General features: G+C 43.4%; 1 protein-coding gene across 4 annotated transcripts in view; it reads left to right on the top strand.

Moving 5' to 3' along the window:
* The window catches only part of LOC115462798 (long-chain-fatty-acid--CoA ligase ACSBG2-like), a 134560-nt gene that overhangs the window by 34098 nt on the left and 82106 nt on the right, over nt 1-18356 (top strand). For 2 of the 4 annotated variants that reach the window (XM_030192810.1, XM_030192808.1), the window contains exon 2: nt 7027-7135. In XM_030192810.1, coding sequence (XP_030048670.1) covers nt 7070-7135 — 66 coding nt within the window. In that variant the 5' untranslated portion in view covers nt 7027-7069. Of the gene's footprint in view, nt 1-6959; nt 7136-18356 lie in introns of those variants that run through there. The other 2 variants (XM_030192811.1, XM_030192812.1) reach the window with 2 other exon arrangements.

The following is an 18356-nucleotide window of genomic DNA, read 5'->3' as shown; positions in this document are numbered from 1 at the left end:
CTCCACTCATTATTTTATAAAGCTATGAGCTGCTGCATCCACGCTGTCATTCTTTATTGTTGGTCTATCTGTTTCAAGTCTAAAGCTGTTTCAGTTGGATAGGCAGTGCCTTAAAAGGTAGAGGACAAAAGTTTTTTTTAACTTATAGGACAGCTTTTTAATTTATTTGAAAGCTTCCCATATGTAGACATAAATATCATGAAATAACAATTGAATATCACTTAAACAGCTTTAAAAAATTATTATAGCTGGTAGAAACAGCAATTTTAAACTCTGTATTTTGTGCTCATTTTTCTACACTAAAAACTAACTAAATTAATACACTGTATACAATACAGATGGCCAAATTTCTGTGAAGATGTCTTGTTTCCTGATGGGTTCATCTTAACTGTTGTTGTAATCTGCCTTGGGAAGCCTGGTGTTATAAAGATGATGGAATATATTGAAATGAAATGGAAGTAAAATTAAACTCTCTTTTCATTAGGGCTTATGGAATCACATTTTCACTTCATCTGTTTTGTAGAAGATTACATTCTAGGTATACAAATAGATAAATAAATTATTCTGTTTTTGAGCAAGTTTCACAGACAAGTGGTTTTATAAGTCAAAATAAATATTTTGTTTCATGCAGATCTCTCTTGTGTAAACATAACTGGGCTATAAGCCCCTAATGGTAGGAAAAACTAGACGCATATATTGATCTGTATTTAAGTCCTCTGCAATTGGGGTAATGGAGGTTTAAGAAAGTTCGAGATGAACTTTTTCTATTTCTTGCTGGTAAATCTATGAGGTCTGACATATATGACAGGGCCTCTCCATGTATGACTCTATGAACCAGGGTGCAGATCTTGAATGTAATTCGATCTTTTAGTGGGAGCCAGTGTAATTTTTCTCTGAGGGGTTTGGCGCTTTCATATTTCGTTTTTCCAAATATGAGTCTAGCTGCAGTGTTTTGGGCTGTCTGGAGTCTCTTAATAGTTTGTGCTTTGCATCCGGCATAGATGGAATTGCAATAGTCCAGATGGCTTAATACCAGTGATTGCACCAAAGTGCAGAATACCTCTCATGGGAAGAAAGGTTTCGCTCTTTTAAGTTTCCACATTGCATGGAACATCTTTGTTACATTTTTCACATGGCTATCTAGGGTAAGGTTTCGGTCAATTGTAACTCCTAGGAGTTTCAGTGTGTCCACAACAGAAAGATTGTGGTTTAGTGTTTTTATATTGGTATAATTGGTTTTATTATACTGCAATGAAAGGATAAGGCATTGTGTCTTTTCTGCATTGAGCTTTAGTTGGAATGCATCTTCCCATGAGTTCATGGGTTCATTTGGTTGATTTTATCTGTGATTTCTGATGTCGTTTTTAAACGGAATATTTATCGTAACATTGTCAGCATAGATATATGGGTTTAGGGATTGGTTGGATAGTGACTTGGCTAATGGTAGCATCATTAAGTTAAATAGAATCAGTGAAAGCGGCGATCCCTGAGGTACTCCACATTCAGGTCTCCATGGTGATGATATTAGCATATATACCCAACTGGGCATTTAAAAATCTGTCCTTTAATGATGCTGCATGTTCAGAAATCATAGCCATAAGTATTGGCAGTTATTTGAAGATTATCACATGCACACACCAGAACAGGCATCCATCACATTGCAAAAGTAACAACAGCTTCTACAGATTACATCCAAAATTTAATTTTTATTTCCTTATTTCTATCTTCCAAAATTACACACAACAAATGTACAGATCCGTATATTGCACAAGCCGGCATGTTTGAAAATATGGTGAGATTAATAAAAATGCTACCAGCAATAAAGAACAACAACTTGGATGCAGCAGCTCATAGGTTTAATTGCTTTGTTTTGAGTGTACGGAGATGACAGCTACGTGGGGAAGGGGAAACTTAGACTGACCTAATTGGCTTCAACATTTTGACGTCTTTTGGTTTCCTGTCTATTAAACCTCCTCGATGACAGAAGGCTGTCTCCCCTGAAGTTTATAGGCTGGCTAAAGAAATATAATGTCCCCTGAAGTTTATTGGCTGGCTAAGAAATATAATGTGTGATATAAATGAAATAAATAAATAGACTAATAGCGGGGAGAAGTGAAGAGTAAGCAGTGTAGGTCAGATGAGTTTCCTGCCTTTGGTCTACCTTTTGGTTTCTGCCAGTTACTTGTGACCTGGATTGACCACTGTTGGAAACAGGATACTTGGCTAGATGCAGCACTGGTCTGACCCAGTATGGCTATTCTTATACGCTTATGTTATGTGACAGAAGTGCTGAGAGACGCCCTAGGAAAGGAATGAGGAAATTCATAGAGAGGCAGGGAAAGGAAAGAGCAGACACAGGAACTGAGAACTGGAAGTCATAGGTTAAATAAGTACATAAGTGTTACTGTAATGGGACAGACCGAAGGTCCATCAAGTCCAGCATCCTGTTTCTAACAGTCAGTGTCCAATCCAGGTTACAAGTACCTGGAAAGATCCCAAAATAGTACAATACACTTTATGCTGCATAGCCTAAAAATAAGCAGTGGATTTTTCCCAAGGCCATTTTAATAATGGCTTATGGACTTTTCTTTTAGGAAGCTATCCAAACCTTTTTTTAAATCCCGTTAAGCTAACTGCTTTTACCACATTCTCTCACAACAAATTCCAGAATTTAATTAAACATTGAGTGAAAAAATATTTTCTCAGATTTGTTTTAAATTTACTACTTTGTAACTTCATTATGTGCCCCTAGTCCTACTATTTTTGGAAAGATTAAACAAGCAATTCACATTTACCCATTCCACTCCACTCATTATTTTATAGACCTCTATCATATCTCCCCTCAGCTGTCTTTTCTCCAAGCTGAAGAGTCCTAGCCGCTTTAGCCTTTCCTTATAGGGAAGACGTCCCATCCCCTTTATCATTTTTGTCGCCCCTCTCTGTACCTTTTCTAAGGTTGTGAGGGGAAAAGAGGCTGAGGGAACAGGTATGTACTGTGAAAGGGAGAAGAAACCCGAAGTGAATGCAAGCTGGGGGTAGAGGGTATGAGCTGTGATACAAAGATAAGTGGGTGTAGGACGGCTGAAGAAAGAGAAAAAGATGGGGAGAAGGAGAGGAACTATGTAGGACTCAAACAGCAGAGGGCTGATAGTAGAGAGGCTGAGCAAAGGGTTGTGAGAAGAGAAGATCAGGTTGGACAGAAGAAGCACTAAGGGGTGAAGAAAGGGATGAAGTGTCAGGAGAGGTGAGTCTAGGAACAGAATCAAGAACAAGCAAAGAAAAGATAATTTTCAGATTTTTGTGCTCATGGTTTGAATCTAGCAGCCTCTCCACACAAATGAGCGAGACAAAGAATCACTGGCTGGCAGATATACACTATTGCTTATTGGGTTGGGTCAATTTTGGGTAGCTGCTGGTATCTGCTCTTCTCTTCCAACCTTGTGGTCACTGGGGTAAATTAGGTAATTTATTAGAAGTATGGGAAAGGGGAATGAGAGGGTTTATTGTCGGGGACTAAACTGAGGGGGAATGGAGAGTAACATTGTTCCCATTCCTCACAAAAATTAAAAATATTCCCCCATTATATCCAACAAAAGGTAGAAATGGTGGGCCTAGTGGAGACATTAGGCAGCCGCAGGAAGAGGTGGCAAGACACCACTGGCAAAGTTTGGGGGGGAGGGGGAGAGAGAAGGGGCAAATTCTGTGTGTTTCCTGATTTGGCTCCCTGGCTTTTCTCCTGCTTAATTGCTGAATCCTTGCTTCCCTCTGCTCTTGGTAAAACTCTGCAGTCACTTCCCAGGTCTAAATTCAGTTCCTTGAGTTGGATGTCTGTTCCTTGGCCACTGGAGCAAAATCCTGCAGGCAGCCCAGAACAGAGACTCAGTATGAGCGCATGCTCCTATGCACTGGGCTGCTACATTATGATGCATACAATCTCTGATGATTCAAGTTGTGATCCTTGCTGGGCTGAAGCGTCTAGGGCTCTTCAGCTTGGAGAAAAGACGGCTGAGGGGAGATATGATAGAGGTCTATAAAATAAGGAGTGGAGTGCAATGGGTAGACGTGAATCGTTTGTTTACTCTTTCCAAAAATACTAGGACTAGCTACAAAGTAGTAAATTTAAAACGAATCAGAGAAAATGTTTCTTCACTCAACGTGTAATTAAACTCTGGATTTCGTTGCCAAAGAATGTGGTAAAGGTGATTAGCTTAGCGGGGGTTTAAGAAAGGTTTGGATGGCTTCTTAAAGGAAAAGTCCATAGACCATTATTAAATTGGACTTGGGGAAAATCCACTATTTCTGGGATAAGCAGCATAAAATGTATTGAACTTTTTTGGGATGTTGCCAGGTATTTGTGACCTGGATTGGCCACTGTTGGAAACAGGATGCTGGGCTTGATGGACCCTAGGTCTGTCCCAGTGTGGCAATAGTTATGACCAGGTTGAGCATGTGGCAAAGAATCTGATGTCAACTCTTCAGGCAGGGGTGGCCATTGACCTGGAATCTGTGAGTACCAGAAGTGCTGCAGTGTAAAAGGGGATCTGCACCAGTCCCAGAAAACAGGTATGATCCAGGCTTGCGGTCAATGGGGGGTCACAATTTGAAGATGCTTTAAATCTACCAAAGAAAGGAAGACTTGCCTGTAGAGGAATGTGAGAAGTGGGAAGCAGTGAAGGGGTGGGTGAGCCAAAACTGTATGGAACAGCAAATGGCTAGGGAAAAGTGCATTGGAGCTTGTTGGGAAATAGACGGCTGGGTCAAAGGGAAATTAGAAGCTGCACAGGTTAAAAATATGTAGGGAATGGAGCAGAGTGAGAGCTATTAAACCTCCTGCCCCCAAATATAAAATATCAAATTTATGTATGTGCAGGAGAAGAAAAATGAACATGTCCTCTTTTCTCTATCCTACTCCCTCTGTACAAAGAGGAAGAAAAATTAGGGGAAAGGAGTGTGGTGTAGATAGGCTAAGGGGAGAGAGGGATGGCCCGAATAGAGAGAGAATATGATGTTGACAAGTTGAAGGGGGCGATGGAGAGGAGAGACCTTCAGGACCCTAGCTTGATTTGACCACATGATCTTCCCAATTTCCACATTATTTACCATGATCTTTCCATTTAGATACAGGCTGGTCATTCACTACCTGCCACAGAATGCCTAGCACCCACCTGGGGCTGTGACCACCTAGAGGATTTTATTTATTTATTGCATTTGTATCCCACATTATCCCACCTCTTTGCAGGCTCAATGTGGCTTACAATTTGTCGTGGATATTAGAAATAGAAAAGAATATACATTTGGTTTATGGAGGGTTTGGGTTACATGGTGGTGAAGTACATGGTTGTATTACAGCAAAAGACGTTATAAGACAATCCTATATATATTGGATCTGTGCCCAACACTGCTCAGGGCCACCTGCACCTGGGTAGGTGCTCTATACTAGCCCTCTACCCCACACACTAGGTTCCACTTGCCTCTGGGTGAGTCTCCTACCCACAAGTTATTCCCTGGTGACTTCTAGGTTACTGGGGCCATAATCTAAGGGGTCCCAGAGTTCCTAGAAAGCACCTACAGACCTAATACACAAACTGCCAGGATTCTTAGTCAGTCCAGGACAACAGAGCTAATAAACTAATTTTGTTTATTATCACAGTAGAACAATGAACACCTGAAAACAGGTGAAAATGAACAGCAAGCAATAACAGGTAACTGAATAAGGATCAATATTAAAACTAGCTAACACTTGTTACTACCTGGGTAGCACCTGGGGAGTTTCAGGAAATTAACTGCTCACAAGTCTGGAATAAGGTCTCAGGGTAGAAATGTCCAATCTCTGCTCTCCCTAGCTGAAACTGGGGGGAAAAACAGTATCTCCAGGCTAGATTTGAAGTCCAGAGCACCAACTTTGGAAGTATCCTGCCAATGGTACTGCAAGTTCCCCTTTCACAAGACCAAATTGAAAAAGAAAGTAATCTTCTCTGCAACAGCTTTCAAACTGAAAACAGACACCATCTTTTGGCCGATTAGGAGAAACACATGTCATGAAATTAATTATTATAATTCACAGACTTGAAAACCCACTTTTTCGTCACACTACCAGATGTATTTTGTTTTTTCTTTTTTTTTCTTTGCTGGGTGAGGGGATATTTGTTGTGAATTAGGAGTTAGGAGTTACGGATCAAGAAAGGGATCTGGGTGTCGTCGTCGATGATACGCTGAAACCTTCTGCTCAGTGTGCTGCTGCGGCTAGGAAAGCGAATAGAATGTTGGGTGTTATTAGGAAGGGTATGGAGTCCAGGTGTGCGGATGTTATAATGCCGTTGTATCGCTCCATGGTGCGACCGCACCTGGAGTATTGTGTTCAGTACTGGTCTCCGTATCTCAAAAAAGATATAGTAGAATTGGAAAAGGTACAGCGAAGGGCGACGAAAATGATAGTGGGGATGGGACGACTTTCCTATGAAGAGAGGCTGAGAAGGCTAGGGCTTTTCAGCTTGGAGAAGAGACGGCTGAGGGGAGATATGATAGAAGTGTATAAAATAATGAGTGGAATGGATCGGGTGGATGTGAAGCGACTGTTCACGCTATCCAAAAATACTAGGACTAGAGGGCATGAGTTGAAGCTACAGTGTGGTAAATTTAAAACGAATCGGAGAAAATTTTTCTTCACCCAACGTGTAATTAGACTCTGGAATTCGTTGCCGGAGAACGTGGTACGGGCGGTTAGCTTGACGGAGTTTAAAAAGGGGTTAGATAGATTCCTAAAGGACAAGTCCATAGACCGCTATTAAATGGACTTGGAAAAATTCCGCATTTTTAGGTATAACTTGTCTGGAATGTTTTTACGTTTGGGGAGCGTGCCAGGTGCCCTTGACCTGGATTGGCCACTGTCGGTGACAGGATGCTGGGCTAGATGGACCTTTGGTCTTTCCCAGTATGGCACTACTTATGTACTTAATTATGAGTTCACCCCCCACAATCATTTTCAAAAGTTGGCTCCTGTGCTTTCTCCCCCTTTTCCTTTTCAAGGTATAGTGGTTTCAGTCTAAGAGTGGTCAGAGGGAAGAAGACCATGAGCACCAAGATCTCCTGCTTCCTGTATTCTAAAAGATGCTCGTTTCAACCAGCAGCTACTCTGGTAAGAAGCTGTGAACTAACTCTCATTTTTTATACAGAGCACAAATAAATGGATTTCCATTTGTATATTTAATTTCAAAACCAGAATCTCTCTCTTTCTCTCTCTCCCTCTGGACTCTCCACCTCATCCCCTATCCCTTATCCCACCCCCTTCTCTGATTTTGAGTCTTAAGTGTGTAACTAGCATTTACAGAACACTCCCTGAAACCCCAAAGGAGACTGTCAGAGACTGTACCAATTACAGAATTTAGAAGGATTCAGGGATGTTGACAACTTCAGTTGGTTGACCGAGGGATCGTTCACTCGGTATCTCAAAGAAAAACTTCACACGCTTAAGGGAAAATTCTCTAGCTGGCTGCCTCCAGTTAGGTGCGCCAACGCTGTTTACTGAGTACCAGTTCTATAATGACATCTGTGCACCAAGATTCTGTTATAGAATACTGGTATATGTTGGCATCGGTGTGCCAAGTTAGGGATGATCATTTATGCCAGGTCAATAGCAGACATAAATGGGAGTGTTCTTCCCTGATTTGCATGGAGGCAGGCTCTTTGTTGTTTATGAATATGTCAAGCATTGTCTGTAACAGATTCATTGCCTGTACCTTTAATTTAAGGTTGTGCCCTTGAACTATAAATCCCTGTAGTAGTTCTCTGCAATAGGCCCTTCCTAAGCACATGTCCCAGATCCCTGTGTCTTATGGGTCTCTTCCTATTGGCTTGCCTTGTTCTTATGTGTATGCTGGGCTAACTACTCCCTCCTCCTTCTCTCTTCTTCAGTTCTGTAAGAGTTAGTCTGCAGAATTCTCAAGTCAGAACCGAATCTGCATATGCTGTACTTTGCTGTATGATCCCCTACAAGCTATTGTGATGCTATCAAGATTTTACCAGTGAAAAAGTATAAAAAGCATTACTACTCAGCATGTTGTTGAATTACTCCCAGCTTCTCTCTTATATGGAGACAGAGCTGGTTGAGAACCAGTGGTGTAGCTATGGGTGGGCCTGGGTGGCTACAGGCCCACTCATTCTTGCCACAGGTCCACCCAGTTTAGTGGCCCCTTCCTCTCTCTTTCTCTCTCCTCCGCTGGCATCATGACATCTGCCTGTCTCTATCTGAACCCCCTGCCCCACCCAATCTATCTTTGAGTCGTTGTCTGCAGCCATTCCTGTGGGCAACCTGCACCAGCCCTGCAGGCTTCCCTCAATTGCGTCTCTTCCATTGAAGAAACAGGAAGTGATGTCATTGAGGGTGGGATGTAGTAGAGGGAAGTCCGTAGGGGTGGCACAGGTTACCTACAGGAATTGCTGCTGGCGACGGCTCAGAAGTAGACAGATCAGGGGGGGTTTTCAGAGAGAGAATGTTTGTACGTTTGGGAAGTTTGCCAGGTGCCCTTGGCCTGGATTGGCCACTGTCGTGGACAGGATGCTGGGCTCGATGGACCCTTGGTCTTTTCCTAGTGTGGCATTACTTATGTACTTTTGGTGGGCGGTGGAGGGGAGAGGATCATATGTGAGTAGGGGTAGAGGGGATGGAAGGGAAGAAAGAGGGAGAGATGGGGCAGAGCAGAGGAAAAGGTTAAAAAAAACTGTATATATGTACAGTGGTGGGGGTGGGAAGGGCCTACCCAAATTAACTCGGGGCTCACCCGAAATGGCAAGTCTAGCTACGCTTCTGTTGATCGCAAGAATCCTAGTTTGCAAGGCAAAACTCTTGTTCAGTACATCTGAACTATAATTTATTTTTCCTTGTTTAATTACTGCTTTAAAGAAGATTTTGGTTCAAGAGTTGTGAGTCTTCTCATAGAGCTGTCCTATACTCTGGTTTAAGCTGAAGAGGGAGTGCCTGAGTTTCATATTATATGCGTAACCAGGGCTTTTTTTGAGGGGGTACTTGGGGGTACTGAGTACCGGCACCTTTTCCACTGTCTGCTAAAATTGACCCATGGACCCCAAGTTTTAATGAAAGAGCTCAGGCTCTACACACCAGTTCTGCCTTGTCATAGATTCTGTGACTGGTTGCAGGGGGCCTGGCTATTGTGGGGTGAGTCCCTCAGTGATCACCTCATCCCTGAAGGGTGGCCTAGCATTTGTGTACCGGCACCTTTTTTGCTAATAAAAACACACTGTGCGTAACTGATAGTATGTTCCACGTTACCTTACAGTTACACACTAAAGCACATACAGTACATGTTACTTTATAGGACAGTGCACTTATCCATATACATTCTGCTATTCTGTGCAATTTCATGCACAAGTTATGTACAAATACACACCCTCAGATATGGAACTGCCCTTTTACTGTTCTTCTAAGGAGATGTACAGTAACTTATCTTGCAGCAGTCCATCTGGTAACTCTCACTCCAAGGCCCTGAGTCCAAACAGTATTTTCGCAATTGATAGATTTGCACCCACCCATCGTTACGCTGCTCCTTCTGTTTTCTGCTTCTCTCTTGTTTCTTTGGCTTGTGGCTCTGTAGCTCCTGAGTTCATTCCTTACTTCTACAGTCAGGCAGAGAGGGGTGGGCAAAACCTCCGACTCACACTAACTTAAAACTCAAGAAAGGCTTCACCTTTGTCATAAACTAACTAGGCCCAAAGGCTTAAGTAAAAGCAATTGCTTCTCACAACAGCAACTGCAAAGCCACCTCACACACACTCTAGGTATCTCTGCTTCATACAAAGGCAGACAAAACCCTTGCAGCCATCCCAGCAGAATGGTAAACACCTCTTCTCGATACAATAGTATGGTCTTGAAAGGACCCCTTACTTTTACACACAAAATAAGAGGCCCTTTTACAAAGGCGCACTGAAAAATGGCCTGCGGTAGTGTAGACGCGTGTTTTGGACACGCGCGGAATCATTTTTCAGCGCACCTGTAAAAAATGCCTTTTTTTTACATTTTTGCCGAAAATGGGCGTGTGGCAAAATCAAAATTGCCGCATGTCCATTTTGGGTCTACGACCTTACCGCCAGCCATTGACCTAGTGGTAAAGTCTCATGCAGTAACGTGCGCCCAACGTGTGTCAAAATGGAGTTGCAGCCCGACTACCGCGTGGCTCTTGCAGTAATTACATTTTTGGCGCGCGTCCGAAAAATATTTTTTCATTTTCTGGCGCGCGTAACAGATGCGTTCCAAATGGCATTTGGCGCACGTAGGTCATTACCGCCCGGTTACTGCATGACTCTTTACCACTAGGTGAATGGCTGGATGTAAGGTCTCAGACCCAAAATGGACATGCAGTAATTTTCATTTTGCCGCGCGTCCATTTTCGACAAAAATTTTTAAAAGGCCTTTTTTACAGGTGCGCTGAAAAATGGATCAGCGCGCGCCCAAAACCCATGCCTACACTACCGCAAGCCATTTTTTAGCGCGCCTTTGTAAAATGACCCCTTAGTCATGCAAAGGCATTGACAAGGTCAGCACGAGCCCCACCAGCCAAATAAATAGACCGCCACTGCTGCCCACTCTGACCATGCACAAGAAGTGTCAGCCTGGTGCTTAGGAGCAGAAACAAGCTGGTGGGGCTCGGCATCCCTGCCAGCAAAATAAAATGGAGCTCAGGAGGGCGCCCAAGCCCACATTTTGGGAGCTGGCTCTTAAAGTAGTCACAGGGGGCCTTCTTTAACAACTGGCTCCCAAAATTCTTAAAAATTTAACAACCGACTCTCGCAAGCTGCAGCACATCACTGATAGAAGATGTGAACTCTGTTTCCTTTTAGTGATGGACTACCACAGAGGGTAAGCACCACTCTGATTATTCCCCTCGTTATTTTCTTTCAACTATTTTCTCTACTTTCACGGTTTTCTTCTGTTATCTTTCACTGCTTTGTACTGTTTTATTACTCATGTATGCCACAAAGAACTGAATAAATGAATTCGGATAACGTGGGATACAAGTATCAAATAAATAAATGTTTAGGTTTTAGTTGTTATGAGTCTCATGAATATCGAGACTTTGATGCAGGTCTTTATTAGTAAGGATCAGCGGAAATGTCCTTGAATCCTCTGGAACCCTCTAGATGTATTAGGTGGTATAAGTCCTTCAGTCTTTTAAGATATTCCTGGACCACCAACATGTGTGACCCAGTTGTCTTTCTGAAACTCGCAGCTATAGCCCAGTCTCACCTTCTCGGTAACAGAAGAGATGTTGAGGGTTCCCTGTATCCTGACGCTTAGCAACAAGGCAGCAACATAAGCAGTTCTGACACCAATATTGTAGCCTATGTAGGTTCCCTACCAGCTTGTACAGCTTGGTTGATGGCTCAGGCCTATGCTTGAAGGGTCATAAGTAAATAAGTATTGCAATACTGGGACAGACCAAAGGTCCATCAAGCCCAACATCTTGTTTCCAACAGTGGCCAATCCAGATCACAAGTACCTGGCAAGATCCCAAAACAGAACAATACATTTTATGCTGCTTATCCCAGAAATAGAAGGATTTTCCCCAAGACTAATTTAATAATGGTCTATGGACTTTTCCTTTAGGAAGCCGTCCAGACCTTTTTAAAACTCTGCTAACCTAACCACCTTTACCACATTCTCTGGCAACGAATTCCAGAGTTAAATTACACGTTGAGTGAAGAAACATTTTCTCCGATTCGTTTTAAATTTACTACTTTGTAGCTTCATCGCATGCCCCCTAGTCCTAGTATTTTTGGAAAGTGTAAACAGATGCTTCACGTCTACCTGTTCCACTTCATTCATTATTTTATAGACCTCTATCCTATCTCCCCTCAGTTGTCTTTTCTCCAAGCTGAAGAGCCCCAGCCGCTTTAGCCTTTCCTCATAGGGAAGTCGTCCCATCCCCTTTATCATTTTTGTCGCCTTTCTCTGCACCTTTTCTAATTCCACTATATCTTTTTTGAGATGCGGTGACCAGAATTGAACACAATATTCGAGGTGCAGTCGCAACATGGAGCGATACAAAGGCATTATAATGTCCTCATCTTTGTTTTCCATTTCTTTCCTAATAATACCTAACATTCTATTTTCTTTCTTAGCCGCAGCAGCACACTGAGCAGGTTTCAACATATCATCAACGACGACACCTAGATCCCTTTCTTGGTCTGTGACTCCTAACGTGGAACCTTGCATGACGTAGCTATAATTCGGGTTCCTCTTTCCCACATGCATCACTTTGCACTTGCTCACATTAAACGTCATCTGCCAATTAGACGCCCAGTCTTCCAGTCTCGTAAGGTCCTCTTGTAATTTTTCACAATCCTCCCGTGATTTAACAACTTTGAATAACCTTGAGGGGCATAATCAAAAGGGACGCCCAAGATTTTTTGAGGACGTCCTCACAGGACGTCCCCGTGAACAGGTGGGGAAACCTGTATTATTGAAACAAGATGGATGTCCATCTTTTGTTTTGATAATATGGTTGGGGACGCTCAAATCTTGAAATTTAGGTCAACCTTAGAGATGGTCATCCTCAGACTTGGTCGTTTCTGATTTTCGGCGATAATGGAAACTGAGGACGCCCATCTCAGAAACGACCAAATCCAAGCCCTTTGGTCATGGGAGGAGCCAGCATTCGTAGTGCACTGGTCCCCTTCACATGCCAGGACACCAATCGGGCACCCTAGGGGGCACTGTAGTAGACTTCAGAAATTGCTCCCAGGTGCACAACTCCTTTACCTTGTGTGCTGAGCCCCCCAAAACCCACTACCCACAACTGTACACCACTACCATAGCCTTATCGGTGAAAGGGGGCACCTAGATGTGGGTACAGTGGGTTTGTGGTGGGTTTTGGAGGGCTCACATTTTCCACCACAAGTGTAACAGGTAGGGGGGATGGGCCTGGGTCTGCCTGCGTGAAGTGCACTGCACCCACTAAAACTGCTCCAGGGACCTGCATACTGCTGCGATGGACCTGAGTATGACATTTGAGGCTGGCACAAAATATTTTTAAAGAATTTTTTTAGGGTGGGAGGGTGTTAGTGACCACTGGGGGAGTAAGGGGAGGTCATCCCTGATTCCCTTCGGTGGTCATCTGGTCAGTTCGGACACCTTTTCGTGGCTTGGTCGTAACAAAAAAAGGACCAAGTAAAGTTGTCCAACTGCTCGTCAGGGTCGCCCTTCTTTTTTCGATTATGGGTCGAGGACGCCCAAGTGTTAGGCATGCCTTTGCTACACCTTCGACATGCCCCCGTGAACTTTGGTCATCCCCGCAACAGAAAGAGTTGGGGACGCCCAAAATTGGCTTTCGATTATGCCAATTTGGGCGACCCTGGGAGAAGGGCGCCCATCTTCCGATTTATGTTGAAAGATGGACGCTCTTCTCTTTCGAAAATGAGCCCCTGAAGTTGTTGGAATAATCATTTGAAATAGATCTGTTAGGTCAGAGAAAAAAATACTTGTTTCTCAGAAAATTATTTGTGATTAAGTATGGGCCTCTTTTATCAAACGCACTAGTGATTCCTGGCGCGGCAAATGAGAGGAAGCCCACAGGAATTGAATAGGTTTTCTCTCATTTGCAGCGCAGGAATCACTAATGTGGTTTCGTAAAAGAAGACCTATATTTTCTGAGTTTAATAATTTTGAAGTGAAGTACAGCTATAAATGAGCTATTCATTTTATTTTAAAAGGAAAATATTTTGAAAATTGCATTAAAAAAAGGGCAGACTAATCTGATCAAGGTTCTGTTGAACATATTTGACAGTGAAGTGTAAAGAATTAAAATTCTGTTACACGGTACAGTACAGGGCAGGATCCTTCTGTGCACTGCTCTTTTAAAGAAACAGTGAGGCCAAATAGAAATAAAAAATCTGGTTAGTTTGATGAAAATCAAACCTGTACTGTGAAAACATGAAAATACAAACAATTCTCTTTAAAGTGGACAATTTGAGAGAAAGTGAATATTGAATGTCAGTCTGATGAAATAATTTTAAGTGAGGAAAAAGACATTTTTAAATACGAATTCTCTTGCACAGTGCTGCAGTTTAAAATAAATACTGGTAGCAGTTCTCTTAGAGGTCCTTTTGCTAAGCCGCAGTAAAAAGTGGCCTGCAGTAGTGTAGGTGCATGTATTGGGCGTGCGCTGGGCCAGTTTTTACCGAATCTACAAAGAAAATGGCATTTTTAATGGAACAGGAAAAAGGCCTGCGTAAAAATGAAACCAGCCTGAGCCCTTAACGCCACTCATTGATCTAGTGGTAAAGGTTCACATGCTACACCCATGGTGACCGGTCAGCGCGCACCAAGTGCAGATTACCTCCAGAACCGGCACACGTAGGAGGAATAAATCAGGTTGTGGTATAAATCAGCTGGCGGTAAACACCGAGATATGGCGTTATGGGCACACGCCAAATCTGAAATTACTGCTAGGAGCGCACGCTGACCTGGCGCTAGTCTCATTTGGGCGCTCGCTGCATGTGTGTAGAGTCTACTACGGCTGAGCAAAAGGTTCCCCTTAAAGAGAAAAGAAATTTGTGCTTTGAGAATTTAGGGGCTCGTTTTACAAGCCGCAGTATGGATTCCTTTTCAGCAAATGCATTGAGGCCCATAGGAATTGAAAGGGCTTCGTTGCATTTCCTATACCGGGAATCAGTACTGCGGCATTGTGAAAGGAGCCCTTAGGGGGATTTTTACTAAACCCTGGTAGCATTTTTAGCTTGTGGTATAAATCAGCTGGCGGTAAACACCGAGATATGGGAGAAAGTGGGATGTTTGACCACGGAAAACCAAAGACTGGACAGATGGATTCTTAAAACATATATATATACTATATACCGAACAAAATTTAAAAAAGTAGATGGAGAAAGAAAAGACAATGTGAATAATGATATTGATGTGGACAATATTACAGCAATTCTAGAACAATCACTTGACAATGTTACCGAAAGAGCTACAATGATCGTTTCCTTTGTTTTTGAGCAAGATCTGAATTCAATTATGAGACTTTATTTTAAATCTGCTAATTACAATTTTGGAGGTGAAAACATTTGGCTTTATTCTGACGTAACAAAGACAACTCAGCAAAGGCGAAAAATGTTTCTTTCTATGAAGTAAATGTATAGTAAGGTTAAGTCAGGCAAAATATGCTTTTTTATATGCCTGAACAGCTTAAATCTTTCCTTGACTCGAAACAGCGCTAGAGAGATAGAAAGTAAATAATGAGAAGCACGGCGCCATAATTCTGTCAGTGTTTATTAAATATGCTTATAATCTTCACTAATTCCTACCCTACCCCTCCTCTCATTATGGGGGTCTAAGAAAGCCTTACTTATTTTGTTATGATTATTACCTGATTTGAAAGAATTCTGTTATTTTCTTCTTTTCCTATGGCTGTGTTTTGCTTAACAGATGTAACCTGTTTAAGTTTTGAAAAATCAATAAAAATGATAAATCATTTAAAAAAACCAGTTGTTTATTGATGAAAAAAGACTCGACACAAACGTTGTGTTTCGGCCGTTAGGCCTGCATCAGGAGTCTCAGTTGACGGAGAACAGCTGATACACACGTTTAGAAACATGTGGTGTGGTGATCGATAAGGTGGGTCTCAGTCGACGTGCATAATGGACGTGCGCCAGTTACCGCATGAGTCTTTACCGCTAGGTCAATGGCTGGCGGTAAGGTCTCAGACCCAAAATGGACGCACGGCAATTTTCATTTTGCCACTCGTCCATTTTCGGAAACATTTTTTAAAAGGCCTTTTTTACAGGAGCGCTACAAAATGGAACAGCATGCCCAAATCCCGCGCCTACACTACTGCAAGCCATTTTTCAGCGCACCTTTGTAAAAGGACCCCTTAGCTTCTGTCCCATTCTAGAATAGGTACGAAAGTTCACTGGACCAACTGGACTCTGCCCTGCCTACCACTGAGGTCATACAGGTGTTGTTATCCCATTCATTAAATTAGGATCACTGTGAATCTGAGCCACCATCCCTCGCTGCTAGATTCTCAGCTGCTGCTATATTGTAAAAAAAACAAACAAAAAAAAACCTGTCCGGGTGCAAAAAAAGTAAAGGATTCCCTCTGTAGAGTTGCACAGCAGCATCAGAATCAGTCAAATACACACTCCAAGTACAAAGACAGAAGAAAATCCAAACTCTCTGATTCTAATACACCTTGAGTGAGTTCATACAATGGGCAGGGCTCTTCCCTGGGCTTCTAGACAAACCTCAGGGGCCCTTTTATTAAAGGGTTGCCGTGCACCAATCCAGAACTAACACCAGGCTACGACAAGAGCCCGGCACTACAAAAATATTTTCTAGTTACTGCCGGGTTAGCGTAAGTGCTCCCCTCCCCCACCCCGAAATGGCCGTGTGACAAGTGGTTAACTTACCACATGGCCATTTATTTTCCAGAAAAAAAAGTCAAAAAGGGCCTCAAAAACACACGCTGTCGCTATAGCAGGTCCCCTTTTACCCTTAGTAAAAGGACCCCCTTAGCGTCCATTGCTCTTGGATGGATCCTTTACCCTGGAATGGAATTTATTGCAAACTCCAGTTGGATGGTTATCCAGCTCATTTTCGAAGGAGAAGGGCGCCCATCTTCTGACTCAAATCGGGAGATGGGCGTCCTTCTCCTAAAGGCGCCCAAATCGGCATAATCGAAAGCCAATTTTGGGCATCCTCAACTGCTTTCCGTCGCAAGGACGAACAAAGTTCAAGGGGGCATGTCAGCAGTGTACCAAAGGCGGGACAGGGGCGTGGTTAAGAGATGGGTGTCCTCGGCTGATAATGGAAAAAAGAAGGGCGTCCCTGACGAGCACTTGGCCGACTTTACTTGGTCCATTTTTTCTTGCGACCAAGCTGTGAAAAGGTGCCCGAACTGACCAGATGACCACCAGAGAGAATCAGGGATGACCTCCCCCAGTGGTCACCAACCCCCTCCCACCCAAAAAAAAAATACAACACATTTTTTGCCAGCCTCTAATCCAGCCTCAATGTCATACCTAGCTCCATGACAGCAATATGCAGGTCCCTGGAGCAGTTTGTAGTGGGTGCAGTGCACTTCAGGCAGGCGGACCCAGGCCCATCCCCCCTACTTGTTACACTTGTGGTGGTAAATGGGAGCCCTCCAAAACCCACCAGAAACCCACTGTACCCACATGTAGGTGCCCCCTTCATTCCTAAAGGCTATGGTAGTGGTGTAGAGTTGTGGGTAATGGGTTTTGGGGTGGTTTTGGGGGGCTCAGTACACAAGGTAAGGGAGCTATGCAGCTGGAAGCAATTTGTGATGTCCACTGCAGTGCCCCCTAGGGTGTCCAGTTGTTGTCTTGGCATGTGAAGGGGAGCAGTGCACTACAAATGCTGGCTCCTCCCATGACCAAATGGCTTGGATTTGCTTGTTTTTGAGATGGGCGTCCTCGGTTTCCATTATCGCTGAAAACCGAGGTTGCCCATCTCCAAGGTCGACCTAAATGTTGAGATTTGGGCGTCTACAACCTTCTCCACCACCGCCAACTCCAGGCTCCGCTCATTCTGCCTCGCCTCACCCTATGCTTGGAACAACCTTCCTGAACCCTTACACCAAGCCCCCTCCCTGCCCGTCTTCAAGTCTTTGCTTAAAGCCCACCTCTTCAATGCTGCGTTCAGCACCTAACCCTTACCGTTCAGTGAATCCAGACTTCCCCAATTTGACTGCCCCTATCGGACCGACCGTTCACTTGTCTATTAGATTGTAAGCTCTTTGAGCAGGGACTGTCTCTCTTTGTTAAATTGTACAGCGCTGCGTAACCCTAGTAGCGCTCTAGAAATGTTAAGTAGTAGTAGTAGTAGTAGTACAACCGTATTATCAAAACAAAAGATGGACGCCCATCTTGTTTTGACAATATGAGATGCTGGGCCGTCCTTAGAGATGGGCGCCCTTAAAGATGGGCGCCCAGTTTGATTATGCCCCGCCACGTCTCTCCTTACAGACAGATGGAGAAGAGAGCATGTCACGCCCTCAGTGGATACAGTAGATTGATTGAATCCTGAACACAGCCCTTGGATCACCATCTACTCCCTGGAGCTTGGAAGGCTGCAGAACTCTTGGTGCCTTCCCAGCTCCTTGGAGTCATCGGTATGACCTCTATTAATGGACTGATACATCATTACTTTTGAACCCTCCTCCTTCACCAGAAGTTTCCCCATTTTACCTTTATAGGTTCTTTCTTCTTAATAGCAACCTAGAGGGTTCCAAATGTGTCTTTCACTTAAAGATCTCTTTATGGATCATTCTTTCTTCCCTTGAGTCACCAGCAGGAGACCTCAGAGAGAACAGAGGAAAACT

This window comes from Microcaecilia unicolor, chromosome 2 (assembly GCF_901765095.1).
Source record: "Microcaecilia unicolor chromosome 2, aMicUni1.1, whole genome shotgun sequence".
In the NCBI taxonomy this organism is placed as follows: domain Eukaryota; kingdom Metazoa; phylum Chordata; class Amphibia; order Gymnophiona; family Siphonopidae; genus Microcaecilia; species Microcaecilia unicolor.
The sequence above is the reverse complement of the archived record's forward strand: the minus strand, read 5'-3'. Positions and strand labels throughout refer to the sequence as shown.